Raw genomic sequence first — 27,770 nt, forward strand, 5'->3', positions numbered from 1 at the left:
AGCTGGCTTCTCCCACCTCGGGGTGCGCGTCAGGTGTCAGCGGGCTGTGGGAAGGGAAAATGAGGCTGCATGCAGTCAGGCACATTCTGGGTATAAAACCTACCCGTGAGGCCCTGTGTGCCCGGGAGACATTTGCTTGTATCTGCTTAAATATCGATGTTTGATGAAATAAGGCCTCTCTGTCTAGCGTGTATGACACCTTGGGGGGCTTTTTTCTTTTTAGAACATCTGTTTTCTTTTTCTCGATAAGCCTCAAACTTTTCTTAGTAAACCTCAGCAGGAAGGTTTGACTTCCTGACTAGCCTTCGCCGGGTCGGATTTAAAATTCTATCACGATGACGTCCCGTGGTAATTGGAATAGGAAAGGTTCCCGAAAACCACAACATAAGCACTTCGCAGTATATCGTTTTCAAAATAGGTTGAACCTCCAGGAGTCCTGTTCTGTTCTCCCACCGCTACCCAGCGTGACACACAGCGGAAGGGCCCTCTCAGCTGCCGGGACCTCAGCGCACCCTGAGTCTCGTTAACAAGCAAAGTCCATGCAACCACACGGAAAAGGGGAAACTAGGGCAGACTGACCACAGGAAAACACCCGTGGCCCTGCCCCTTGCTCTCCCTGTGCCTGCCCCAGGTCTGAGAAGCCTTGGGCCAGGGGCGGTCATGTACCTTGTGCAGCCAGCCTGATGGGCCCAGGAGGCGAGGAGAGGCGCTCTGTCCCTCCGGGGTGAGCAGCCGGCCCCTGCTCTGTGTAACCAGATGACCCTGCCAAGGCCCCTGGCTTGAGTGCATGGGGGAATTTGTAGGGGGCCTGGAGAGGGGGCCCACGCCCACGTCTCAATGTCTAGAAGCCAAATCCCACTTAAGGAGCAGAGTAGAAATAGGATTAGGGTTGAGACGGGTGAACTGGTGGTTTCAGCAGTTCTAGGCATTAGGCAAAGGCCTCTAGTCTCCTTCCAGAGGGGCTCACAGATGTGGGAGCTCCAGTGGGGAAGGTGGGGTGGGAGGGATGAGAGCTAAAGAAAAGCTCCTTTCCAGCCTAACCCTCTTTGGGTTCTGGAAATAGACTGATTATCCCTTCACTCCCAGTATCACTAGCACAGGGGATTTTCCGGTGCTCAACAGACTTGGTGAAACTCAGCAGGCAGCTAATGCAACCTTGGGTGTGGGGATAGAAACAAAAAGGTCAAGGAGAAATGTCAACCTCAAGATGAACCCTGGTGTTGCACAAGCCAAACCGCTGTGGGAAACAAAGGCAGGAGGAAACGTACCTAAAGTTCACTGTCCTTGTAACCTGCAGCCCACTGACAAACACTTGAGGCAGGCCGAGTATAAGGTTCCTCCCGGAAGCTCCTGTCTTAATGTTAAGGCCTTGCTGGAGGGAAAAACTACCTTAGCTCGACAACAGCCAGGCAGGCCCGCAGTAGCCTGTAAATCTTCTTCAGCATATGAAAATCCTTTCGGAAGTTCCCTTGGTCTTGACTTCCCCCAACCCCGAAGGATATAATCGGTTGTCCCTCACAGTCCGGGACCAGCAGCTCTCTCTGCCCGCCGGTCCTGTACCCGTGCTTTAATAAAACCACCTTTTTTGAACCAAACACGTCTCGAGAATTCTTTCTTGGCCGTCGGCTCCGGACCCCAACAACGCTACTCCGAAAACACATCAGAACTGGACAGGTTCCTCTCCTCCACCCCACGCCCTATTGATTATGGAGACGAGTCTTGTCAATTCCTCCCCCTCCCTGTACCCCCACCTCCCCAGTGTTTCTGGAATCTGTCCTCACCTTCTCCTCCCCAGAGCCGCCTCCTGCGTCCACAGCACCCCCTTTGCTTTCCTGGACCCTAATGTCTCCCGCTGTCGGACTCCGCCCATCTCCAGCCTCCAGGCCCTTCTCCACAGTGGACGAGGTCCCTTCGGAGCCCTGACCCGTCCTCTCCGCTTAGTACCTCCCGCTGCTCGCGGAAAGGACCCGGGCACCCGCTTTCCACATCGTCCTGCACCACACTCCCCCTGCTTCCCCACACTGTTCTTTTCGCCTAGAACAATCCTCTTCTCTCTTCAACTTGCTGACTCCTTTCACGCTTCAGATGCTGGAAGAGAGGAGTCCCATCCTTGGGAGCCTTCCCCAACCTCCCTTCGGGGCTGGGTTGGAGGCACAGTTGCCTTTGACCTTGCGTGGGAGATTATTGTTTGGTCTCTCTTTCCTTACTTGACTCGAGCCTGCTGAAGGGCAGGGGCCCGACCCCTTGTTCCCCTCACCACTGCATTCAACAGCTGCTTCCAAGAACATTCAGGAAATAAACAGACGGGACTGTAGCCATTAGCACATTTACATATTGAACTTGACATGGTATCTGGCAATGAAGCGAGTCTAAGCAGAAAGCTTGTTCTAACGTTTGAAATGTTAGCATCTGCGGAAACTTCTGGGGGTTTCCTCCCTGCCTGGACAATGCCTGCAAGCCCTCCAAGATTTGATCCCTTGTTACCTCTGACCCTCTCTCTCTTTTTTTTTTTTTAAAGTAGGTTCCACACCCAGCATGGAGCGCAATGGGGGTTTGAACCCACAACCCTGAGATCAAGACCTGAGCTTGACCAACCGAGCCACTCGGGCACCCCTGACCTTACTTCTCACTACTCACCCACTTTGCTCTGGCCCACTTGTCTTCTTTGCTTTCCTTCAAACCTGCCTCAAGGCCTTTGCCTTCTTCCCCTTCTGGAACACTCTTCCCACAGAGCCACTTGGTTTGCTTCCTGTATTCCTTTGGGTCTTTACTTCAGTGTGACCCCATTCACCCTGCTGCCTGTCGTGTGCCACTTCACCCAAAACTCGCGGCCTCCCCCGCATTATTTTTCTCCATAGCACTTGTCACTGTGTCCCATGCATGTGTATCTTGTTTCCTGTCTGTCCCCCGCCCCGTCGTCACTAGCATGTAAGCTCCAGGAGTGCGGAGATTCTTCTTTGTACCTACCCCATCTCCAGCATCTAGAAGAGGGATCTCGCTATACTTATAGCACGTGGAAGAGTCACTGGATTGCTGGCAAGAGCTAAAATTAAGAAACATTTTTAATTTCTATGGGAGAAAACTTTTTTTTTTAAACAGAGAAATGCCAGCTACTAAATGCAAAAGGAATGATGGAAGTAGAAAAACATGCTTTGACAAACTCCGATTGGAATAATCATGACTTTTGATTTGCTGTATGTTTCTAAGTTTGTTTGGTTAAGTAAACTCCATGCCCAACACGGGGCTCAAACTCACAACCCCAAGATCAAGAGTTGCATGGTCTTCCGATGGAGCCAACGAGGTGCCCCCTATTTTCTGTGTTTCTGATGCTTTGACATCTGGGGCTCCGCGGACCCTGGAGAGACTGCCCCTCCCGGGGCTACCCCCTTCCCTAGAGACAGCAAACTGCCTTTCACATGCAAACTAACCAGTCGGGAGCCCAGGCGCCTCAGTGGCCTTGGTTCGTCCTGGGACAGGCTTGAGCCACTACTGCCTTGTCCGAATCATCCCCAGACCAGGATTCAGCCAACTGGAGAAAGCCCGTCACCATAGAGCCAGATGAAGTTATTCAAACTCTCCAATCTTAAACCCGCTTAACTTGCCTCACCAGTTGTTTCCTGTGGAAACCACAAGAAGACACTTGCCCGTGTTTTCCCCTCCATCCCTCTGCCTCTGACCAAACCTGGTGCTTCCCCAGGTGGCCCTAAGTGGCAGAGGCTGCCCCCTCCTTCCAAGAACCGTAACAAATTACCTTTTCAGAGGCCATTGCTTCCTGATCTGTTGGTCTTATCATAGCTGAATGATCGTAAAAGTTCCCTCTAAAATTACGGATGAAATGATTGACTCAAACAAAAATCATTCACTGGGGTCAAAACCATCAGGTGAAGAGCTAATGGAGAAATGACTGTCCCTGTTAGCACCACAGTGGTGGCAAATGGATCCTGGGCTCATCACAAGGTGCTAGCCTGGCTGCACGGCGGGGGACCAGGCATGGTCCATGGTCAATCTTAGCATCAACAATGGTGCCAGCCAGACATGATGTATCACCTTGGGTGAACTGGAATCCATTAAGCATTTTGACATCACTTCTGGTTTATGGAAAATGCGGGGAACAGAGGAACAAGCCAGAAGACACCATGAGAGAGCTCTCAGATGAATGGAAAAGTAGCTGGTGTCTTTCATAAGCCAATGTCACAGAAAAGGGAGGTACTCAATTAAAAGACACTCAAGGGACTCAACATCCAGATGTAATGCGTGGTCCCACACTGGATCTCCAGTTGAAAAACAGGATCTACAGGACATTTGGGTCCATCAGGGAAATCTGAATAGGGTCTAGGCGACGTGTAAGACAGAAATATCTGGAATAGGAAGGTAGAAATTGTGACCACACCAAGGCCATAGGATGGCACATGTAATATGACCACACCTTGCAAACACACACACACACGTATGCATACCTATATGTATAACAACATATGTGCACTATGTGCATAATCTGCAAGGATACATACTAAGGAGTTAACAGGGGTCTCTGTGTGGTGGGTATGTCAGGTTTTACTTGTTTTTAATTTTTTTTTTCTTGTCTATAATTTAAAAATTTTCTCCAATGGGCATGCAAGGTGGTGCAGCCACTCTGGAAAACAGTATGGAGGTTCCTCAAAAAGTTGAAAATAGAGCTACCCTATGACCCAGCAATTGCACTACTGGGTATTTACCCCAAAGATACAAATGTAGGGATCCGAAGGAGTACATGCACCCCGATGTTTATAGCAGCAATGTCCACAATAGCCAAACTGTGGAAAGAGTCAAGATGTCCATCGACAGATGAATGGGTAAAGAAAATGTGGTCTATATATACAATGGAATATTATGCAGCCATCAAAAGGAATGAGAGCTTGCCGTTTGCAACGACGTGGATGGAACTGGAGGGTATTATGCTGAGCGAAATAAGTCAATCAGAGAAAGACATGTATCATATGACCTCACTGATATGAGGAATTCTTAGTCTCAGGAAACAAACTGAGGGTTGCTGGAGTGGTGGGGGGTGGGAGGGATGGGGTGGCTGGGTGATAGACATTGGGGAGGGTATGTGCTATGGTGAGTGCTGTGAATTGTGCAAGACTGTTGAATCACAGATCTGTACCTCTGGAACAAATAATACATTATATGTTAAAAAAAAAAAGAAGAAGAAGAAAAAGAAGAAGAAGATAGCAGGAGGGGAAAAATGAAGGGGGGTGGAAATCAGAGAGGGAGACAAACCATGAGAGACGATGGACTCTGAGAAACAAACTGAGGGTTCTAGAGGGGAGGGGGGTCGGGGAATGGGTTAGCCTGGTGATGGGTATTAGAAAAGGCGCGTACTGAATGGAGCACTGGGTGTTATACACAAACAATGAATCATGGAACACTACATCAAAAACTAATGATGTAATGTATGGTGATGAACATAACATAATAAAAAAATAAAATAAAATAAATGGAGAAAAAAAGAGATTTCTCCAAGTCATTCACTTCTCCTATAGCAGAAAGGTTAAAAGATAACATTGTTATAAATTTAAAAGAATATCTGATTTTCGGGCGCCTGGGTGGCTCAGTTGGTTGAGCGACTGCCTTCGGCTTGGGTCATGATCCTGGAGTCCCGGGATCGAGTCCCACATCGGTCTCCCTGCTCGGCGGGGAGCCTGCTTCTCCCTCTGATCTTTCTCTCTCTCTCATTCTCTCTCTCAAATAAATAAATAAAATCTTAAAAAAAAAAAAAGAATATCTGTTTTTCCCCTTAAAAACACGCCAAGGGGCGCCTGGGTGGCTCAGTCGTTAAGCGTCTGCCTTCGGCTCAGGTCATGATCCCAGGGTCCTGGGATCGAGCCCCGCATCGGGCTCCCTGCTCCGCGGGAAGCCTGCTTCTCCCTCTCCCACTCCCCCTGCTTGTGTTCCCTCTCTCGCTGTGTCTGTCAAATAAATAAATAAAATCTTAAAAAAAAAAACAAAACACGCCAACAAGAAGAAGACAAATGACCGGGGTGCTTTCTTTTAGTGTCCCCATTGGAGGGGCTGCAGTATCCGGGACTGGCCTTTACCTCTGGCTGCTCTTGGGACACCCATTCTCAAGGTTTTGTTGGCACCCGGTGGCTGGCGGGGGGGGGGGGGCAGACTGACAGACTGCAGCCACTGACCCGCCAATTCCTGGCAGGTGGGGAAAACTGGGGGGCGGACTGGGTACCGGACCTCATGCATTTCGGAATTGTAGTCTCTGGTAGTCATTCCCAGCCTCTGGTCAGTCATGAATTTGTCTCTACTTGGCAGAAAAATGAGAAAGGAAAACAGGGGCACCGTTGTAAACTTTGTCATGGAGCCAAATGTCTTCACTTTGTAAAGGACCGTCCTCCTTTTTTCTGAGGTTATGAAGTCCTCAATTTTTGGATATTAAAATGTCCTTCTTTCTCCCTATCTTGATTTAGGTATACTTTGCATACAAGCAATTGTGCCCATTTTAAAGTGCAGTTTGATGAGTTTAACTATCACTATGGTTAAGACATAACCTTTCCACCCCCCAAAAGTTCCCTGCCCCCCCCCCCATTTCGGTCAACTCCTCCACCAACCCTCCAGTCTCCGGCAACCACTGATCTGCCTCCCACCACGAATTTTTCATTTTCTGAAATCTATTGTGAAGTTTAGAACATAGAGAAAAGTTGGAATAATACAATAAACACCCACATAGTCCACTGTGAGATTTGACAGTAAATGCTTCAGTGCGTGTGCTCACCTGTCCGTTGCTTTTTCCTTTTGAACCGTTTGAAAGCAAACTGCGGACATCATGACACTTTACTCATAAATATTTCATGATGCAGCCACTAAGTGTTAAGGACAAAATGTCCTTTTATAAAATAAAGATGAGAGTAGATGGTGGTTTAGGAAAAAAAAAAAAAAAAAAAAAAGTCCTTACTGGGCCAAAGTAAGTTGTCAGCCTTCCCCTGGAGTTATTTTGGAAATTGCTCTATGAATTATGCCAAGTCTGGGAACCTCTGGTGACAGCAGTACTTGCTCATCTGCAGCCCGGAGCCTGCTCCGAGCCTGCGCCTCACCTCCTGGGATCAAACGCAGCGCCAGCCAGCTCGCGGGGGTGGCAGGGTGGGGGCGTTCAGCTTAAGAAGCTTATGGGCTTCAGGGTTAGGTGATCGTCTTAGGGCTTTATTTGGGCACATGCATGAGGAAAACTGGTATACCCGGCTAAACATCAACTACAAAGTGAAAATCTTGTGTCCTCACTGCCTTGGTTTCCCTGAAGCAGAGAGCACCTGGAAAGACTGGGGCAACTCTATTTACGAAGAGTGCCAGGGAATCAGAGCTTTTAAAAGCCACCTTAATTCCAACATGGACCTCTTGGTCAACTGGCCGAAGGAATAGAGGGCTGTTACAGGTTGGGCTGGCTTAGAGTATCTGAGATAATAAATGGAATCCTGTGGCTTCTCAAGTTGGGCAGACTTTAAAAAGAATGTTGTCCAGGGGCGCCTGGGTGGCTCAGTCGGTTAAGCATCTGACTCTTGATCTCAGCTCGGGTCTTGATCTCGGGGTTGTGAGTCCAAGCCCTGCATTGAGGCTCACGGCCAGCTTGGAGCCGACTTAAAAATAATAAAACCAAAAATAAAAAGAAAGAAGTCCACACTCCATCCCTTGCTTGGCTTTCCTCTTACAACATCTGCAACAAGTTGTTGAATGCTTCCAGGGATGGGGAAATCATTACCGCCTTTGAAACAGTGTGACGCATGAGAAAATTCTTTGTTAGGAAGGACTCAGCTTCCCTTCTACTTTCCTCCATTGCTCAAGTTAGTCTCATCTCTTCCACGAGTGACTTATCCGTGACTAGGACACAGGTGCTCATCCCTCATGGACATCGCCACCCTCTCGCCACTCTGGGGTCCCACGCTTGGGCAGATTTCGAATGTCCATCTTGAGGCATCGTGCTGAGAATGGCTCTTGGTGCTCCAGGTTTCCCCGTTGGACAAACAGCCCGAGGCTGGAGTCCGAGGTTCTGTGGCCCCTGATGAGTCACCTGAGACCGTGGGCAAGTAGCTGGGCTCACTGCTATTTCCTCTTCTGCCTCTGTAGAAGGCGAGCCCGTGACCTGCCCTGTCTCCCAGGGTTGGGGAGATGCCTCAAATGTGCAGAGGAGTCTTTTTTTTTAAAGATTTTATTTATCTGACATAGAGACAGACAGCGAGAGGGGGAACACAAACGGGGAGTGGGAGAGGGAGAAGCAGGCTTCCCGCCGAGCAGGGAGCCCGATGCGGGGCTCGATCCCAGGACCCTGGGATCACGACCTGAGCCACCCATGCGCCCCCAGAGGGGTCCCTTAAAAGGAGAGTCCCGTGCAGAGCGGGGCGGGAGGATCCTGACGAACACCTCCCCTGGGCCTCTCCCACGAGAGGCTGACGTGCGCCTCGGTGCTTCTTCATCCTTGTCGTGCCACGTGGATCCCAACACTAGAGGGGCTTCTAGGGGTCGTGAAGCTGCTTCCAAGATTTTGTGGCCGAGCACAAATTGAGCAGCTCACCCCTGAAGCTGTGCACACTTAGGGAGAGGCCTCTCGGAGGAATTGAGTGTTTGTGCACCCCTCCCCGCGAATCTACACGTGGAAGCAGCCCTAAGCCCCTGGTGTGATGGGGTACTGGGATGTGATCAGGGTTGGATGAGGTCCCAGGACGGGGCCTTGATCTGATACGATTAGTGTCCTTGTAAGAGACACCCACTCTCTACTCTGCAAGTGCACTCGGAAGTCAGGTGAACACAGCAGCAACGAGCTAAGGCCTCGGGATGGAACCTACCTTGTTGGCGCCTTGACCTCAGACTTCCAGTTTCCAGAAGCGGGAGAAAGAAATATCTATTGTCGGAGCTGCCCGGTCTGTGGTTTTTTGTGATAGCAGCCGGAGCTAAGACAAGGGTCCATGCTTTTCTTCAGGTAGATCAGCTGCTTGCTATAGACCAAGAAAGTTTCAGGGATGCCTGGGTGGCTCAGTGGTTAAGCATCTGCCTTCGGCTCAGGTCATGATCCCCAGGGTCCTGGGATCGAGCCCCGCATCGGGCTCCCTGCTCAGCGGGAAGCCTGCTTCTCCCTCCCCCACTCCCCCGGCTTGTGTTCCCTCTCTCGCTGTGTCTCTGTCAAATAAATACTTTAAAAAAACCCACAAAAAACAAGAAATATAAGTTTCAAAAAAATGGACACTGATCCAGTTTCAAAAATGTCTTTTGCTGGAACTAGACAGAGGTGGTGGTTGAACACTGTGAATACACTTTAAGATGGTTAGTTTTATGTGAATTTCAATAAATTTAAAACCAGTAAAAAAGAAATACACTTTTTACACTGTGACCCGAAACCTACACATACACGCACAGAACAGTTTCTACGCAACACTTCCGCTTCCTCTGTGGTTTATTCTTAGATTTTTAACTACTTACTCTCTCTTCCTCCTCCTCACTCATCCCCTTGGCTGGTTATGACCCACCCTTTTGGGGCTGCCTGGTTTGCTTTTTGCTGATTCAGTCCTACTAGAGAAAAACCTGAGTGCCCACGGTGCCGAGCACCACAAGGGGGTCCTGAGAACTGACGTCCAGGTTCTCAGAACCATCTGGGCATGTAGGGCAGGGAGCGGCCGGCCCTGAGGGCTTCCTAGACAGAAAGCAGACTGTGTCCAGCCTGCAGGCTGCCCAGCCTGGCTCACAAGCATAACTATCTGCACCGTCTCCTAAGGCTCTTTCTCCGGGAAAATGAAGCCCAGAGCCCGAGTCACCGGCTCTCCTCTCCACGTCTAGGGTCGGGGCAGAGCCACGGAAGCCTGGGACACGGCCATGTGCAGGGTCACTGTTCTCACATGGGACAACACGTACTGCTCCTATGGGGAAAGTCAACCAGATCCAGTGTGGAGCAGAAAAAGAAATCAGCAATAGCTATCGCTCTAGAATATAAAAGACCCAAGAAGAGAACAGAACGGAGCCTTTACTGTGGACAATTGCCACAACGGCTCCTATTGAGTCCTTTCCTATCCCCTTGCTGCCGGTGGCGCCCCTCAGGCAGGGCTGCTTGTGCCGTCCCCTCTGGCCAATGGGATGTGACGAAGGCCACCCGGGCGGAGTGACAAGTGCTCGCCCATCGACGCGTGCATTCTTGCTGCATCATTCTTTTCTCCTAGCTGCCTGCCGGACGTGAGTGGGGCCACCCTCTCCCAGCCATCCCCAACAGGGCCAGCCCGGCCCCACTCACAGGCTCGGGAGGGTAATGGTTACTTCAAGCCATTACATTTTAAGGTAGTCCGTTATGCTGGATCCTGATCCAAACAAGCCCATCGTAGAAAACCCATTGTTGAAAACAATTGGGAACATTTGCGTATGGACCGGATAGTTGATGACATGGAGTTCTTGTTAACCCTACGAGGCTAACTATGGCACCGTGTCCTTGGTCGTCTGTGACATGCTTTAGGTTTGTGGTCAAACACTCGGGCAGAGTCGCCGAGTGGCAGGTAGATGCACCAGGGCTCCTTGCACAGCAGTTTCCTCTGGGTTCTGGAGCCACCGGACGTGCGTGTGCTCACCGTGCCTGTCAGCCAGGGTCAGACAGGCTGTGCAGCCCCGGGGAAAAGTCACCAAGGAGAGTGGGGCTGTGGGAAGACTACAGCATGGCTGGAGCACACAGAGGATGGAAGAAGTATCTGGAATGAAGGCAGGGGCCGGGAGGCACAGATGGAAACCAGGAGGGCTGTGCTATGAAAGCCACAGCTCCCCGAGGTACACAAATCTAATTTTACGGAGGTGAAGCAGGTTAAGAATAATCTCCTTGACCGGAGATGAATCTTACTGGATTTTACTTTTCCTTGGTTTTCTTCCAGAATCTATATAAATGGGTACATTTCACTTTATTCAAGATTTGCAAAGTTTATCATTGGCTTGAAAACGTGGGATTTCTGGTGAGTGGGCATTATCGTAGGGCACAAGAGAAAAGATGTATTGGAGTAAAGGCGTCAGTGTGGCCAGCCTGAGGCCGTCTGGTGTCCGCCTCCCCCTGCAGGCCCGGAGGGGCAGGCGGACTGGAGGCAGGGGCGCCCACTAGGGCTCAAGACACTAGAACAGCTTCTCGCTAGGCTTTGCGACTCCCCCGCTGTGACATGAGATACATTTCACAGGTCACAGAAATTGAGAGCCACAGGCTCCTGATTACGATCCAAGGCCTCGCAGGAACCCAGAAACGTCCGTGGTTTCCGCAGTCCAGCAGTCTTGTGAGGGGAATTTCATCACGGCTGCTCTTTCCTGGTGCCCACACGGGTGAGGAGTTTCAAGTGCACATTTCAAAATGTCCAGTTCTCTAAGAGCAGAGTTGTGCCGTCCCACGCGAAGACACAGGTAGCTCTGCACACCTTGGTCCACTCAAGGGATCGGCAACTTCCCAACCAAGCCACCCTTGGGTCAGGCCGGCCCCTCCCAGCTGAACAGCTTCCTCCACTTACCCCAGTATCCATACAAAATCTCCCGTGGGCCACGGTGGGAAAGATGCAGAGGGGCTTTGCAAGATTTACAGGACAAAGGCTACTGTATATGTGGTATATGCTTTAAGAATAAGGCACTGAGCTTGATTTATCACACTATTTTGGAAAATGACCTAGGGAATGTAAGTTCATTTAAAAAATGTTTAAAAATTCTCAACTTCTGAGATACGTTAACATCTGGGTCAAAGCCGACACCACTTACCGGGGAGCAAGCAGCTCCCTCCGCCCAGGATTCATCTGGGAAATGGAGAAACTCCTCTGCCCACCTCCCACCCTCACCAGCAGAGCCCGCAGCAGCAGAGAGGGTCCCAGATGAGCTGACAGATGGGGGGGGGGGTGTCAGGACCGTGAGTCAGATTGAAGTCCTATATTCCACTGCCGTGTGAGCCCACACGCTGAACAGCTCAGCCTTGGCAGTCAGGTGACCCGAAGAGAACTTCACGGTGCAGATGGATCTCAAACCGAAACCTCTCTTTGTTCAAAGTAGAGAGCAGCCAAGCTTCCCTCCAAGTTCAAAGAAAACAGGGTAATTGGAGGTTACTGCAACGCTTACTTTACGCTTCTTTTAAGAATGACTTACCTTCTTGAAAGTGACTGTAAAGAGCTCCTTCAGCTTTTTGGAGACAGCTGGCTGCCTCTGAGACTTCAGATCACAGCAGAATCCTGCCCCCAGGTGCTGGGCTAAGCGGATGTTTGGCTGGTCCCTTGGTAAAACAGTCATCAAGGGAACGGGACAAGGGCGCCTGAGTGGCTCAATCGTTAAGCGTCTGCTTTTGGCTCGGGTCATGATCCCAGGGTCCTGGGATCGAGCCCCGTATCGGGCTCCCTGCCTGGCGGAAGGCCTGCTTCTCCCTCTCCCACTCCCCCTGCTTGTGTTCCCGCTCTCGCTGTCAAATAAATAAAATCTTAAAAAAGGGGGGGGGGATGGGAACGGGACAGAGGTCTTGGGCGGCAGAGGTGGGGGAGCCTCTGGGAGATCAGGATTTGTCCTAGCACAATAATTCATGCCCCTTCAGCAAAGAGGCCGGAGACCAGCAGGAGACAGGTATGGCTCATCATCAATCCTACAGACAAAAGTCTCCAGTGGGGAACTGGGCGCTCACACTGGCTGCAGCGTGGAGCGGACAGTAGGAGTCTCGTGAGTTCGCTGGGCGCTCACAGGACAGACGCGGAGATTCACGAGACCCTCTGCTGTGTTAAGACTTACACGCAGTGTGAAACTGGAATGCTTTACAGGCAGTGATAGCGGCGGCTTAAATGATGACCGATGAGGAGAGACCCCAGGAAAATAACAGCTGTTATTTACAAATGAATGAATACCACGAAAACAGATGAAAGAAACAGCTTTTTCTCTGAAGGACAGAGGAGCATACAATAACCACCAAGAGACAGAATGTGAAAAGTATATAACAGATTTCTTTTTAATTTACAATCAAGTTCTGTTGGGCAACATAATTAAATAAATAAAAGATGCGCCCTGGTCTGTGAATCCCACCTCCCCTTGCGCTCTTGGAGCAGGAAGCTGGAAAGGGGGTGGGGGGAGGGCCGGGGGACAGGGGGGATGGACACGGCGCCCCTCCTCACCCAGCTCCAGCACTCAGACCCACAGCTGTCCAGAGAACAAGTGTGGAAGGAAAAAAATAAAGTGCAATTAAAAAGTGATGAAAGTATTGGTGTTTCAGTCACTCAGGAACTAGAATGATACACAGGTAAAATGGTAAAGATAAATGTTAAAAAAAAAAAAAAAAAAAGCCACAAGCCAGTTTTTCCCTGGCCTCAATCAGAACTCCTGAAACTTAAAGATGACGTTCCCATGCTTCTTGGAATGGGCTTCTCGAACTAAAGCACCAAGGGGGTATTGCACGTAGGCTTGGCAGAGGGGCAGTGACCCGGAACCGCTGGCTCCAGGCTAATACATTCGAGGCTTCCAATCCCTTGTCACCAGCGACTGTCACCGAGGCACACAGGGGAAAAAGGTGGCGTGCACCCAGCCCACTTTCTGGGAGTCTAGAGATGGCCGCAGGGAGCCACTCTACTCCTGCAGCACGCCCGCTTACCTGCAAGGTTTCTGCACTTCCTCTCCTATCTCCAAAAAGTATTTTGTAACCAAACTGAGATTTACTTCTCGACCAAGAAATAGGTGTGTAGCATCGTTAGGGAGAAAGGAAGCCCGAAGCTTTGAACAACAGCTGCTTTCTAAGAACGGTTTAGGAGATCTAAGGAAATTCCAACAGTAATCAGATGAGATCAGAGTAAGAGCCTCGTAATAATGACAAGAGACCAGCAGGGAGGACCACGGTCCTGTCACCTCCTCAGAAATCAGGGCAGTCCCTATGGGCTGAGGGCAGGGGTGATCCTGTTTGGGTTTCTGTTAATCCAATGATTCAAGTGAGTTCACCAGGAAAACCATCCCAAGGTGACAGGACATGCATTGGGCCAGAACCGACTCTGGAAGGACGGGAGAAAGCACGGAGGGAGAACCGACAGCCGCACGCGCGCGTGGGGCGTTCCTGGCCCTGCCGGCCAGTGAGGGAGCCAGCAGGTGCCCGCGCTCCCCTCGCTGAGGTATGGAAGATCAGAGCCAGTAGTGTTTCCCACCCGAATCAAGGCAAGGCAAGAACCTGAACCTCTGCTAAGTGACTGCAGGGCCAGATTTTTTCAGTGTTATTCTTTCAGGCCGTGAGAGACCTCAGCTAAAATCCTCAGAAATCCTGTTCAAAGGCAGGTCATGGCACCACGTGGCTCCAGCTCGTCTCTGGAGGTCGAAGCTGCACCCAACACACCATGTGCAGGACAGAACCGCAGGGGCTCGTGTGCTTCGCCAGCTTCAGCTCCTCCCCTCTCTCTCTCTCTCTCTCTCTCTCTCGCTCGCTCGCTCTCGGGGGTGCCATCAATACTCCGACCATAGCACAGCTTTACTTCCTTTGTCCACACTGACGACGTGGGAGCCAGAGGGGGACCACGCCACTGCATTGATGGATGAGCTTCAAAGGGAGAGGTCAAAACATCTGTGAGATCTGAGTGAACTGAATGCCAGGCCCCGTGACATTCAGGGAGCAAAGCTTTCTCCAACGCCCGGCTTGCTCACCAGGACTGCTGCCCCTCACGGGCAGGCCCTTGGGATTGAGCACGAGAACTCAAAGGAACCTGCACTGTACTTCAGGAAGCAGTTTAGGAATGAAAGGAGTCAGGTCGTACCAAGTCTACCCTAAGGCAGTAGCTCCCACCCTCCGACAAGAGCTCGGGGGACCAACTGAGGAGTGGACAAATGGCTACAGCCCCTAGGAGCAGGGAGAGGTGGTTCTGGAGGAAAGCCCCGTCTCTGTTCCAACTAGCAGTTGAGCTTGGGTGGAGAGAGCAAAGCTAAGCAAAACAGGAGCCTGGGGGAGGACTGAAAAAGTCTATGAAAAAAATCTATGTTTACAACCAGACTCTCCAAAGGGAGCAGGAGAAGCGGAGAGGAAAGAGGGAGAGGCGGCGCTAGATAATCAGAGACAGGACGCTTCCCTAACCTTTCTCCAGCAGCCACTACTCGAAGGGCTCTAATTGGACAGCCTGTCGGCATCACTAAGCACGAACGGCCCCGGCCTCTCCCCACTGACCTTGCTCACAGCGGAGCCAGCGAGCGCACACCGTCCTCCTGGGGCTGATTCAGTTCATGCCCAAAGGGGCAGGATCCCCAGGATGAAGGCACAGAACCTCCACACAACCTCAGGGGGGCTATCATCAGGGTTCCCCTTACCCATGCTGCTTGGAAAGGACCTTCTCCACCTTCCCCGAGAGTACGCTCCAGACGTAGAGAGAGCCCTCAGCCGAGCCCGCTGCCACATAACCACCATCAGGGCTGTGGAACAAGACCAGAAAGTGTCAACCGCCCACCCCCGATTCAGCATCCCGTGGGAGAAGCGCTGGGCGGGCAGAGCGACAACTAGGAAAGGAGGCCGCCCTTCTGGAGCTTCCCTAGAAGCTCTCCAACAGCTCTTAGGAACATCAGCAAGGAAGGAGACAGTGAGCCCTGGTGCTGAGCTTCCAGGTCACTCCTGGACACTCCCTCAGGGGTGAGACAGTGGACATGTGCCCCTCTGGGATGCACCAGGTTGGGGGTGGGCGGGGCAGGAGGAGCATCGCTACTCACCTGAACACAACTCTGGTCCAATCAGAGCCGCATTTGAACCCAGGTGCGCTGAAACCAACAACAGCACCATTACCCCGAGAGCTCACAACACTCGGGGCTTGAAAGAGCAGGGTCAGGGCCTCCAGTGTTCATGCGACCCCCAGAAAAACAGCAAGAGTCAAATAAAACCAAAACCCGCACGTCTTCAGTTACCTAAACGTCTGTCTGACAGCATTGATTCGCAGATCGATGATCTTTAGCAGGTCATCACGAGAGCAGCTGAGGAGTTCTGTTCTCTCCGGGTTTAAGTCCAGGGCAGTAATCTTCCCCAGCAGCTCCATCTCCCGGACGATGCTCTCCGATCTACGAAAGTGATGGGAAGTCTGAGAAGACGGAACATGGAAGCGTCAGAACTTCCCCACGTTGACCAGGACGCCTTGCTCCACGGAGAGAGGGAAAGAAGGTAACTGGACTGGAAAGCCTTACTCTTGAAGGACAGTGAACGTGTCCCAACCTTACAGAAATCACCTCAGGGACTGCTTTTATTATTTTTCTCTCACTACATTCTATAGTAATAGTTTAAGTACCAGGACTCGGAGTTGGGGAAGAATTAATTTCCTCGCCCGCTTAGGGAATGCTACAGTAACTGCCAATCAGACCTCCGGCTCAGCACGAGCTAAGCAGGTCTCCTACCCATTCAGTACTCTTCCGGTGACGATGTGTCCACGTGGCCAAGGGCCCATAAACTCGCTCCGGTGGGTCTGGGATGCTGTACTGTACACGGACAAACGTGGGGCCTCTCGCAGGCTCCTGCCTTACGAAGTTCGGCTCCAGGGCCCCCCCCAAGTGCAGCTGGGGGATTCCAGGTGTGGAGATGGACTCCAGGGCAGAGTCCCCGCCCTAGGCAAGTCAGTACCCGGTCTGGCTTCAGTTCTCCCCTTCCTCATCCACCATGTGCAAATGCTCCCTCAAATCCGTTCCCCTCCCTTCTCCTTTACTGCTGGATGAGGTCTCCCGCTCCCAGGACACCGTCTGAACACCACCAGCACCTCTATGCACTCATGCCGAGCAGTCCTTTGTTAAACACCCAACAGCTTATGGGAGTAAGTCACTTACAAAAGGTCATCTGATCCCAACCCACCACTGGCTAGTCCTGTCTGCTCGGGGCCCAACCTTACCTACCAGGCTGTGCTGCCTGGAAAGTCTGTCAGGCCCACTCACTTCCTAAGACTCATCCCAACAGGCATTCTCTCATGTCCTTGGGCCAAGGTGCCTGGCTCTACTTCAGAACACCTTGCAGACCTGCGTTATCAGTCTTCCCTGCGACACTGCAGACTACCTAGCTGTCCCTTCGTTTACCTAGCAGCTGGCAAAGTGCCTCGAAAGCACAGAGAGCGTGCTCGTAAGTGATTGCTGAACGAGACAGTCTACTTCAGGGTAAAGAATGTCAAAGTACTGAGATAAATGTGGACTGGGGCTCATTTCCGCCACTTCCGGGATCTTAAAAAGCACACTCTATATACAAAACCTCATCAGAGCTCTGCCACGGGAAGACCCTCTCATCTGCCTCCCCCACCATGCTCTGGGGTAGTATACCGGATGTCCCAGAAACGAATCTTCTTGTCGAAATGTCCACTCATGACACACTGCTCCGTGCAAACGATATCGTTGCAGCTGGATCCTGCAAACACGGTCTTTATGCCTGAAAGAAGAGCGAACATTAGTAACCGAGCAGAGGCCACTCCGGGGCTGTGCAGGGAGCATCGACTCCCCCTGGCCCTGAGTAACCAGCGCTCCTTATTTAAACACAATCTCAAACACGGAAAGCCGGCACAACCTCAACGCCACTCTGAGTATGAAACCGGACTTGCAATTCAAACGGTATCACGCTAGGCATAGGCTTTCATGTGGCAACAAACACCTTGCGGTTAACGTCTAATCATACACACAGACAGAGAGACTGGATTTCCTCACAGACTTTGCTGCGTAGATCCCAGAGCTTGAGGGTCCGGTCATGACTTCCGGAAACAATCCGCGCATTGTCCAGCAGGAACTTGGCAGACAGCACTTTGCCGCTGTGTCCCGTGAGGGTGTGCTAGGGGAGAGAACACAGCCAGGGTAAGCCGTGGGGGTGCACCATGCTGGAAGAGCTAGCTTCTCCAAATACCTGGAGATATGGTCAGGAATATTCAGACAAAAGGATATGTGGCTCGACTAGACGTCCAGAAAGCCTGTCTTTCGGTGTGGCCCAGAGGTGAGGAATCAAGAAGCAGCACATAAATCTCCCAGCACAAATAACAACAAAAAATCCAACACCACTAGTGCCAAGTTCAAGTGCCTCTCTCCTCAAAAAAAGGGATGGGCAGTTGGAGGACCTTTTTGAAATAAACTCTGTTACAGATACCCCCAGTCTGTAGTGTTCTTGCAACCTTCTTTGTAAGTCTGGATTGTATCAAATTACAGAATTTTTTAAAAGCCTGGATTTTTACCCAGTGCCTCTGAAAATCCAGGCCCTATTTACAGTCAGAACAGACAGGTTCCCTGCAGGCATAATTTACAAAAGGGAACATCAGGACTCTTTAAATAAACAATTAAAACCCCTGGGGGTTTTTTCAATCAGAGGTCTCAGCTTGAAACGTCAGACCATAACCACAAAGAGCTGCGCACTCCCAACAGTCAAACCCCCCAACAGTCAAACCCCCGGGCTGGTGACTGTGGGGTGCTAGCCAAGGAGCACACCACTGGGGCACCGCCCAGCACCGCCCCCCCTTCTGCCCGACTCGGCAGTACTGGAGCCCAAGGGGATGCCAAGGGTGCAGGGAGGGGACCATGGGAGTCAGACCTTTCACTACTCCTCATAGAATGCTTTTCAGCACGGGTCAACATGCTTCTCGGAGCAAAATCTCAAAGGCTCAGAAGGCCTTCACTGAGGCCTTCTTTTTAACGAGCCAACCAACCAATAAATAAATAAGCCTTTAAAAGCTTTGATATACTCACTACAACTGCCAGCTTACTTACAGGGTTTCCACACTGACTCCCAAAGAGGAGATCTGTTTTGTGTGAGATGTTCAGCGTGAGAATTTCTGAAACCAACCTTCCCTCCCTGCTCAGGGGAGCCATGCCACCTCAGCACAGGGACAGAAAACCCGGGCCCACCCGTCCCCCCACTTCCGAAGGGAGAAGCTGGTACACATTCGAAGACTCGTTTCTCCCACGTTTAAACCTCTCCGAAACTGGAACGCACATCACATACTTGCTGCCAGCCAAGCGGCAGCTGTGCTGTGGCTGTGTAAAAACCTCCCACGGATCCTTCTCGTAAGATCCCGAGAACTCCAGCAACAAGGCTTACATTCAACACAACACGGGAGTAAGGACTCCACTCAGCACAGGCCAGCCAAACTGTACGGATCACTTGGGAAGGGTACTCCTCATGCTATGTAAATTAAGTTTGGAGAAAAGAACCACTTCATCAAAGAAATCAAAGTTTTGGGTACATTCGCTGCTTTCTTTCTTCCTACAGAAGTAAAATCCCAGTTGGCAAACTCCGGAGGAAGAGACACTGCTCACAAACAGGCTTGGGAGCACACTCGTTTTTGTGAGTTAATGCTTGCACTGCCCTCATGTGAAAATACTCCTAAAATTTATCCACTGCTCGAAGTAGTTTTCCACGTGACAGCTGAAGATGCTCCGGCTCTGGGGTCACAATGCTCCGGTTTTGAACAGCCAGGGCTCGAACATCTGTGAAAGACAAACCGCTTCCTCCCGCTCTTTCGGTAAAAGGACCAAACAAGGTGACCGGTGCACAAGGCCCACTGCTGGGAGCGTTAACGCTCTTCCTTCCTGCGCCCGCTAAGAGCCTTCATGGTTACTCTGATAGTTCAATGACCTTCAAGTGGCAATTACAGTTTCATGGAAATTTCTGTGCCCAGCGGACACCCAGGTCACTTTACATCTCAGGAGCACAAACAATGCTACAGAACAGCTACAGGCACGTAGCCTTCTCCAGGCCCGTTTCCCAGAGTAAAACTGCTGGACTGATGAAAGAGAGGAAAGGGATATCGTTATTTCCTGGCTCTTCATATGTGTGTCAGTTTGCTTTTTAAAAAAGTCTGGCCTTCTGCAAATCTCGTCCTTGGAGGAAATCCAGCTGATGGGGTCCAGCTCCACGCCCTCAAAGGTATGGAATGCAGCCTCCTCCAGGCTTCTTTCCGTAATTTACAAAGTCCTTATCTTAAGCGCATCAGATTTATGTGAAATTTTTATCCACTCGGTGTTTCTTATATTTCTTTTCAATATTCAATTTATTTTTCAGGTTTTATCTTCCTTTTTCAAACAGCGGCTTCTAAGAGATGGGGCAGCGGGTTCAGACGTCAAGAGCAGCTTGCACCTCTCTTCTCCAGGGCCCTGCCAGGCACCCCCCACCCCGTGCCTCAGGGCAGACCCGAGGGCCACCCACCATGCAGGCAACCACCATGAGCACCAACCAGTCGACTGACCCCAGAAAAATGCACAACTCGGTGAGGTTTCTGAAGCACAAACCGCCATCTGAAAGCCAGTCCCGTCACTGCGGTTACTCTTCCATGTCAACATTAGAGAAGTGAACAAGGTGGGCTGTTCAACCCCATTCCTCAAGTCACATTTTAGAGAGCAGCTAGGCAATTTTCCAAGGACCTTCTGGATATTTAAGGGAGTCTAAAACACCTGCTATTCAAGGGAGTCCTCTGTAAATACCAGGCTGTTTCTAGGACACCTTTACTACAAGGATTTTAAAGCCAGCACTCTGCCAGCTGCTGCCTGCATTCTGGCCTCTCCCAACACCATTCCCTTATCATAAATACTAAGGGCTTGGATCCTGAATTTCAGAACATGGACCCCCGTGTCTTCCAACATCCTCTGTTAACTAGGGTTTAAGTAGAAGCCAGAGCCTCCTACAAGAGGGAGCCTATTTACTCCTGAACCCCGTAAGAGTTCCATGTCTCTGGGCACAGAGAAGATGTTTACAAAGGCCTCCTGATCTTCATCACACATAGACGGAGAGCGAGCCAGATGCCCTCAGAGCCAGCTAGCCCAGCTAAGGAGGCTACCGTCCTGGCACCAGCCTCCAACCCGTCAGCAACCCCAACTGAAGCCTGGTGCTCCAGCACCCTGAGCACCCTCTCCCGTGAAACTCGGCCCACCTTTGCAAACTAGCTCACTTGAAAAAAGTTTCCCAACATTATGATCTCTGTCTTCCAGGTCCGGCTCCCACCCCCAGGTCCCCTTATTTCCAAGGGCTGATGCCCACCTGAATACAACTCTTTTACCAATGAAAAATATCATCTTGCACAACTGGCTGACCCCTCAACCGCTTGCTTTTTTCCTCCAAGGGCCTAGAATGAAAGGAAGACTGTACGTCCTTCTTCCCGGTGAGACAGTCCTGCTGTACCTCAGTCTCTAGACGTGCTAGAATAGTCCAGGTCAAGCAGAGACGAGCACGGGGCCCAGTCCCCATTCCCATCTGGTAGCTGTGGTTCCTGAGGCAATTTTGTGGGCTTCTCTGAGCCTTGGTTTCCCCATAACCTACCTCACCTTGTTCCCCTGGGGATGAAAAAGCAGTAGGGTACATACAGGACCTCAGTACTGGGTCTGACACCTAGGAGCCACTCAAGAAAAGTCCCTTTTCCTTCAGGCAAACTGACGACCGCAGACGTATCCAACGCTGTCACAGGTGACCAGGAAGTGATCAGCGGTTAAGAGAGCACAGCCCAGCCCATGGCGGATTATGACGCCACGGCGAGAACGGGCTGAAGGCTAGGCCCTGTTGAGGGTGTAGTAGAGGGCTGCAACCGAAAACTTGTTCAAGTGTGGGAACAGACATGACTATGCTTCCGCAGAGGGTCCAGCCCCGCCCACGGGGGCCCAGCGGCCCACCGCCCTGTTCCTCCATTCAGACAAGAACACAAAGCGGGCTCTTCAGCTTTCACAAGGGAACGTAACCCTTGTCAGCTTCACGCTCCACACTTTGCATGTGTAGCCCCGGATCTTCTTCCAACTCAGAATGAAGGATCACCACCACCTGTGAGGCAGTGACTGGCATCTAACACCGGTGATGTTCCCTACAGCTCCTTCAAGAAAATGGAGAGCCTGTGTGATCGGTTAACTGTGCATCTCTAAAGATTCTTCTAGCCGCATCCCGGCATCATCAAATCAGACCACGGGCAACGGACCATTGTGCTGCAGCTCCCCGCCTCTCTGCAGATTTACCTTGAGGAGGCTCTCAACGCCATGCCTCGTGTGGGTTGACGTACAAAAGCTCGTGTCAAACTTTTTTCTTCGTAGAGAGCTCAGCCTCCCTCTTACCTTTCAACAGCCTCTGCTTAATGAGCTCATGTGAAAACCGCTTCAGGCTTAAGGGAAAAAAACGTGTCTCCAAATTAAGCTATTTGTTTTTCATTAGAACCAAAATGCTATAACCACCAAGTTTTGGTCTTTGTTGTGGAGGCCAAGCGACTTCTCAACAACTTTGGGTTCGCATGCGAATTCCTTCACGTGACCCCGACCTTCCCCTTTTCCCTCCAACCTGCTCCCACCTTGTGTCAAGGGTTGTAGTTCTCGCCATCCTGGGTGCATCCTCACGTACTCCTACGTCCTCCTTGCAGCTTTACTCTGTGAGCTCGTTATTAGTCTTGGAGACCTAACTCGGAGATACAACCACCTCTACGACAATGCTGGGATTGCTGAAGTTCTGCTAAAATGGACACCTGCCCCAAGTATCTAGTTCTTAGGAACAGGAACACCCTGAGTCTTTCATGTGAAATGTGATGGCTTCCTCGTGCAAGTATTTTGAAACTAAATCTTAGACAAAGGAGGAATGTAACACGGAAACACAAATTCTCCCAAGGGGGAAAGGGAAGGGCAGGGGGAATCAAGTATGATTTTCAGGAAAACAGAATCCTCCTAATTCATCAACCTGCCATTTCCTACATTTTGTGCCTTGAGAACCTCACGAAGTCTGGAGATTATACTAACTTCCTTAACTGGGTCTTACCCGTAACCGATAATCATCCACAGTCCAGATTCGACTTGCAAAATCATTTGAAGCTGCTAAGAGGTAAGAGCCCTATGGAAATAAGGGAGAGAGGGGGGTGGAGGAGAGACAAATTTTAGACGAAATAGAGGATTTCAGCCCACACAATACAAATTCCCTAAGAACTAAGTCCAGAAAGGTTTACTAGATGCTCAAAAGCTGCATACCTGATGTGAACACCAACTGTTACCCCAGTATCCTGTCAACCCACCAACTGCGGTAAATCCACACTTTGCTCCCGAACTTGCTCAATCCCGCCATCCTGCTGGAATGTTGCAGACTCTCCAGCTCAAACCGGAACTTGAACTCTTCAGTTCATAAGCCACCCCCTCCACCCCCTTCAGCAATGGCAAATACCAATTCTCTACACACGGTCCAAGCTGCAGAGCCCAGAGGCACCGGCCTCTCTCCTCCCGCAACCTCCCAAAACTACCCTCCCTGAGATCCGCCCATCTCTCAGGCACCTAGATAGACCCCTTCCCCTCCCCCTGCACCGCCGGGGCTACCGCCGGGGCCTTTAGCAAGTCTGCAGAGGCACTGACCGGCCGGGGCACCGCAGACCTGCCTCCCCGACCCAGACTTCAATACGGTCACAGCCAGCACAGACTTTATAATCTACCTGCATCCTGACCTAACACTGATTGGACTTAAGATCGAGAACAGCAGGGAAATCGTCTGAGTACTTTTTAAATTTCAAGAACTGGATGTCTTAAATGGTTTCTAAGCACCTCTAAGTGCTCCCATTTCCACAGGCACGGGATACTCACGGCGCTGTCAAATTCGATGCTCGTAATTCCCGCGTTACTGCCAGACAGGGAGCCCTTGAACTCACATTTATCTGGAGAGAAAAAGAGAGGAGAAAAAGGAAAGTAAGGCCAACACCGGCGTTAGGACGGGGCACCCGAAACACGGCGGCAGCCGATCAGAGGCTACAGAGGGCAGCCATCCGGCACTGAGGCAGCATCTCAGAGCAGTGGGGCGAACGCAGCAGTGAGACAAGAGTAGGCAGCCGGTCAGCGGGAGGGGCCGCGCGTGTGTGCGCCGACGCAGGGCCCAGCACTGCGCAGGCGCTCCACTGTTCTTTCCAGGAACTTTAGAATCACCAATTCGCTTTACAAAAAGACATGTCAATCCGTCTAGAGACCGAGTTTTAGTCCTGCAATTTCTCAGTAATTCAGATAAATACACCTTTGGGTTTGATTACCATTTGTATCGATTTGACAATTACTTCTGTAGAACCTGACTACTAAAATTTTTCAGAATCTATGTGGTAATTCTCATTAGGGTCCGAAAAGTTTTTTTTTTTTAGTTATGTGTAACTGGCTAGTCCTTAGAATGCCAGTAAAGCTAGTCTGGAGTTTCTGGAATTTGTACACTTCTCCTGTCTCCGAGAACCGAAGATTCTGGTAGTCCAACTGGCTGCCAGCACTCCCCTCCCCACAACCTCCCTCACCAACAGACCCAGCACAGGCTCCTGGGTCCTGCCCTCAGATATCTCTGGCCACCCATGAGGGAACTTTAATGATGTAGGCACAAACTGACAAGAGTACAAGTCTCAAAATGATGTGATTAAGTCTCTTTCTAAAGGGTACCTTAAGGGGCGCCTGGGTGGCTCAGTTGGTTAAGCGACTGCTTCCAGCTCAGGTCATGATCCTGGAGTCCCAGGATTGAGTCCCGCGTCGGGCTCCCTGCTCGGCAGGGAGTCTGCTTCTCCCTCTGACCCTCCCCCCTCTCATGTGCTCTCTCTCATTCTAATAAATAAAATCTTAAAAAAAAATAAAAATAAATAAAGGGTACCTTAAGGATGACAAGATCAGAAAACAATTAGGGAACCATCCAAATCAAATTCATAAAAGGGGATGAGGCGCCTGAGTGTCTGTTGGCTGAGTGTCCGACTCTTGACTTCGCTCAGGTCATGATCTCAGGGTCTTGAGATAAAGCCCCACGTCAGGCTCCATGCTCAGAGCAGAGTCTACTGGAGATTCTCTCTCCCTCTCTCTTTAAAATAAATAAATCTTTAAAAAAAAATTTTTTTTTATTTGACAGAGAGAGAGAGAGAGCACAGCAGGGGGAGTGGCAGACAGAGGGAGAGGGAGAAGCAGGCTTCCTGCTGAGCAGGGAGCCCGATGTGGGGCTCGATCCCAGAACTCCGGGATCATGACCTGAGCCGAAGGCAGACACTTGACTGAGCCACTCAGGCGCCCCCCCTCTCTCTATAAAATAAATAAATCTCAAGGAGAGCACAAAATTGGAAACATTTCAGAGAAGAGCCTTTTCTCTTACTCAATACTTCTAACTGATAATAATTATGAATACTCGTTTGGAGCTGTCAAATACATTTAGGGTCAGGATTATTAAACTGGTTGATGAAGCCCACCCTCTGAATTTATTTGCAGAATGCCTGTATAGCACATTTAATGCCTTTTCTTGGACCCTAGCCTTCATTAGATTTTCAAAAGTCAGAAGAGGCCAATATCCACTAATTAATTAAGGTCTTTATTTAGATTAGATCTTTACAAAAATATTGCTGTAAATTCTAAGAAATACTGCTTTGGCTTATGCCCAAGATATCGGTCTATTTCTCTGGCAGTTAACACATTGCCAAAATGTAAAAATGACCAACAAATACTATTCTACATAAGAGGCTGATTTCAAACCATCAAAAAAAAAAAAAAAAATCCTTTCCAAAGCTCTTTATCTAGAGGACACCAAGGGAAGGTATGTCAACATCCCAATGGAGCTTCTGCAAAATTTTGATAGAGCAAGGAAAGATGCTCCTACTGGGCAGAAAATGCCGTTCTTCTGATACTTTAAAAGGGTAAAAAACAGGACTCCCAGACTATTTCATAAAAGGCCTGTGTAGTCTCTTCCAAGATTCAGTAAATATTAGCCAACGAGAAAAAACCTGCTGACTGAATAAGTGATTTGTAGAAGAAATGCCCTATAATTAGGCCATAACTGATATTTGGTCCCCAAAACTATATAAAGTGCTGCCAAACATTCTATGTTATTTCTGTAGACCCAGTAGAAATTTCTCATTTTATTGACACAAATTATGCCAATATTAATTTCCATTTACTTCCTTTTCACAGCAGCAAAAATGTAACACTGTTACTAAAGGCTGGTTCTAATTTTCTTACAAGCGCTTTTACCACCAGGAAGTAAAAAGTATTTCTAGTTATTTTTATTTAATCACAAAACATAATCAAAACAGATGATCTGCTTAGATTTTAAAAACCCAAATCTCATAAAACAATTATTATGATATGGGCTTTATTATTGTATTACCGTGATTTTCACAATTATCGTTCATAAGGTGTTTCTGGGTAAAACGGCACAAATTTTCATGGGCTTCAACTACCTGTATCTGCCAGGGATTTAACTATGGAGTCACTTCCCAGGGGGGGAAAAAAAAAAAAAAGGCCAGGGCAGACAAATTTGATGCTTTATTGGTAAGCTATTATAACCAAAGGGATCAATAGATTGCTCTTGCTCTAAACACACCAAAAGTAGTCACCCACATGCTTCTTCAGCCGCTCTATAGCTCAGGGGAGACTACAGTGGGAAGGGCTTTGCAGTCAGAAGACCCAGTTCAGGTCCCGGTTCTGCCACCCCCGTGCCACCCTAATCAGTTACCAGCCATGTAAATCAACTATGCAAATCAAGTAGTGTCTCTTGAGTTTTCATCTTGTCAAGTAAAGGCGATACCCACCTTTCAAACTGCACGGGGCTGTGGGGAGGATCAGGGGGAAATAACACAGACAAAGGCCTGCTGGATCTACTTCTTGTTGGACAGTGGGCATGTAAGTGCTACAACTATGGAAAGTGGACAAATCGGTTCTTATTAAAATCTTCAGCCTTATTCCTTGACCTTGCTTTAATAAAAAAAAAAAAAACAACATGAGATTTAACTAAATCTCAAAATGCTGAAATTGAGCTATCCCCACCTTCAGAATTCTAAGAGATGCATTAAGTCCCATTTCCTGTTTTAATGCTTCCCATCTGAGTACTCTGAAGCCACTTCTGAAACAAGGTCTTGATCTTCTGGCCCTTGATGATAAGCGGCTTGTTGAATACATTTTGCCTGAAAGATACACCCCTCTTTTTATTCTCAAGCTTAGATATGACCTCAATCTTTTTCCCTAGGCCAAAGCCATTGGTGTTATTAAATGCACACACCTCAGCTCAATGTATAGTTTAATTCTAAAGTCTATGACTTTAACACTTTTTATTTTGCTTCTAAAACCAGTATTACCTTGGAAGATGTTCTAATTATACCTGAGAAAACATAAACACTAACGAATCCATAACTTAACAGCATTTTCTAGTCACTACTTTAAAACTCCGAGCAAATATCCACTCAGCTATAGCATATGAGATGGTGATAATGCTTTGGTCAGATAATTCCTTACACAAAATACAGGATATCTGAAGAAGGTGAATGATTTACACATTGCTTGAAAGCAAGGTCAACCAGATGTCACCAATGCAGGCTCTTTGCACTCTGGGGTCTCACCTCCAAACACTTCCCAAAGCTTAACTCTCCGATCCATGCCTCCTGTGGCCAGCAGCCGGGAGCCCGGACTGAACTGCACAGCATTGACTTCCCCATCGTGAGCATCCTGCAAGACAAGCACCCTGCTTCAACCCCAATCACGGTCATTCCCGAGAGGAAGCCCAGTACAAATGAACACTCTGGATGCCTAACCAAAGGTTTTAGACACTCATCCAGAAATGAAGGAGATCCGCTCATAAACTAACTTGGATTCCTAGCCCAGGGTCTCCTAAGATTGTTACCATTTTATTCTTATAGTTACAGTTCCACTTACTTAAATACACTGCAACCTTCTTAAAGAGTATTCAAAATCCGTGTAGACTGCCTGAAGTTTCTCTTTGCATTAATTTTATTTCTTAAGAAAAATGACATTTCAGTCTATATTCTACTATGATCTTAATAGCTTAAAAGTAAGCCTCTGATTAACTGCCTCTCTTTTGGTCCAGATTATGTTAATGCTACATGCTAAACTAGGTAGTCAAAGTACAGCATGGCTTCTCATGA

At 49.5% G+C, this 27,770-nt stretch overlaps 1 protein-coding gene across 2 annotated transcripts in view; it reads right to left on the reverse strand.

Annotated features, from left to right (window-relative positions):
- Nucleotides 1–12,927: 12,927 nt before the first annotated feature.
- Nucleotides 12,928–27,770, reverse strand: part of ATG16L1 (autophagy related 16 like 1) — a 36,870-nt gene continuing 22,027 nt past the window's right edge. For both annotated transcript variants that reach the window (XM_028105164.2, XM_028105163.2), the window contains 9 exons: nucleotides 27,228–27,333; nucleotides 23,479–23,549; nucleotides 22,673–22,744; nucleotides 17,620–17,740; nucleotides 17,242–17,347; nucleotides 15,859–16,008; nucleotides 15,667–15,714; nucleotides 15,274–15,375; nucleotides 12,928–14,515 (listed from right to left, as the gene is read on the reverse strand). In XM_028105164.2, coding sequence (XP_027960965.1) covers nucleotides 14,422–14,515; nucleotides 15,274–15,375; nucleotides 15,667–15,714; nucleotides 15,859–16,008; nucleotides 17,242–17,347; nucleotides 17,620–17,740; nucleotides 22,673–22,744; nucleotides 23,479–23,549; nucleotides 27,228–27,333 — 870 coding nt within the window. In that variant the 3' untranslated portion in view covers nucleotides 12,928–14,421. The remainder of the gene's footprint in view (nucleotides 14,516–15,273; nucleotides 15,376–15,666; nucleotides 15,715–15,858; nucleotides 16,009–17,241; nucleotides 17,348–17,619; nucleotides 17,741–22,672; nucleotides 22,745–23,478; nucleotides 23,550–27,227; nucleotides 27,334–27,770) is intronic.

This window comes from Eumetopias jubatus, unplaced genomic scaffold, assembly GCF_037043125.1.
Source record: "Eumetopias jubatus isolate StellerSeaLion01/CBP00866 unplaced genomic scaffold, mEumJub1_p1.0 scaffold_3, whole genome shotgun sequence".
NCBI classification, from domain to species: domain Eukaryota; kingdom Metazoa; phylum Chordata; class Mammalia; order Carnivora; family Otariidae; genus Eumetopias; species Eumetopias jubatus.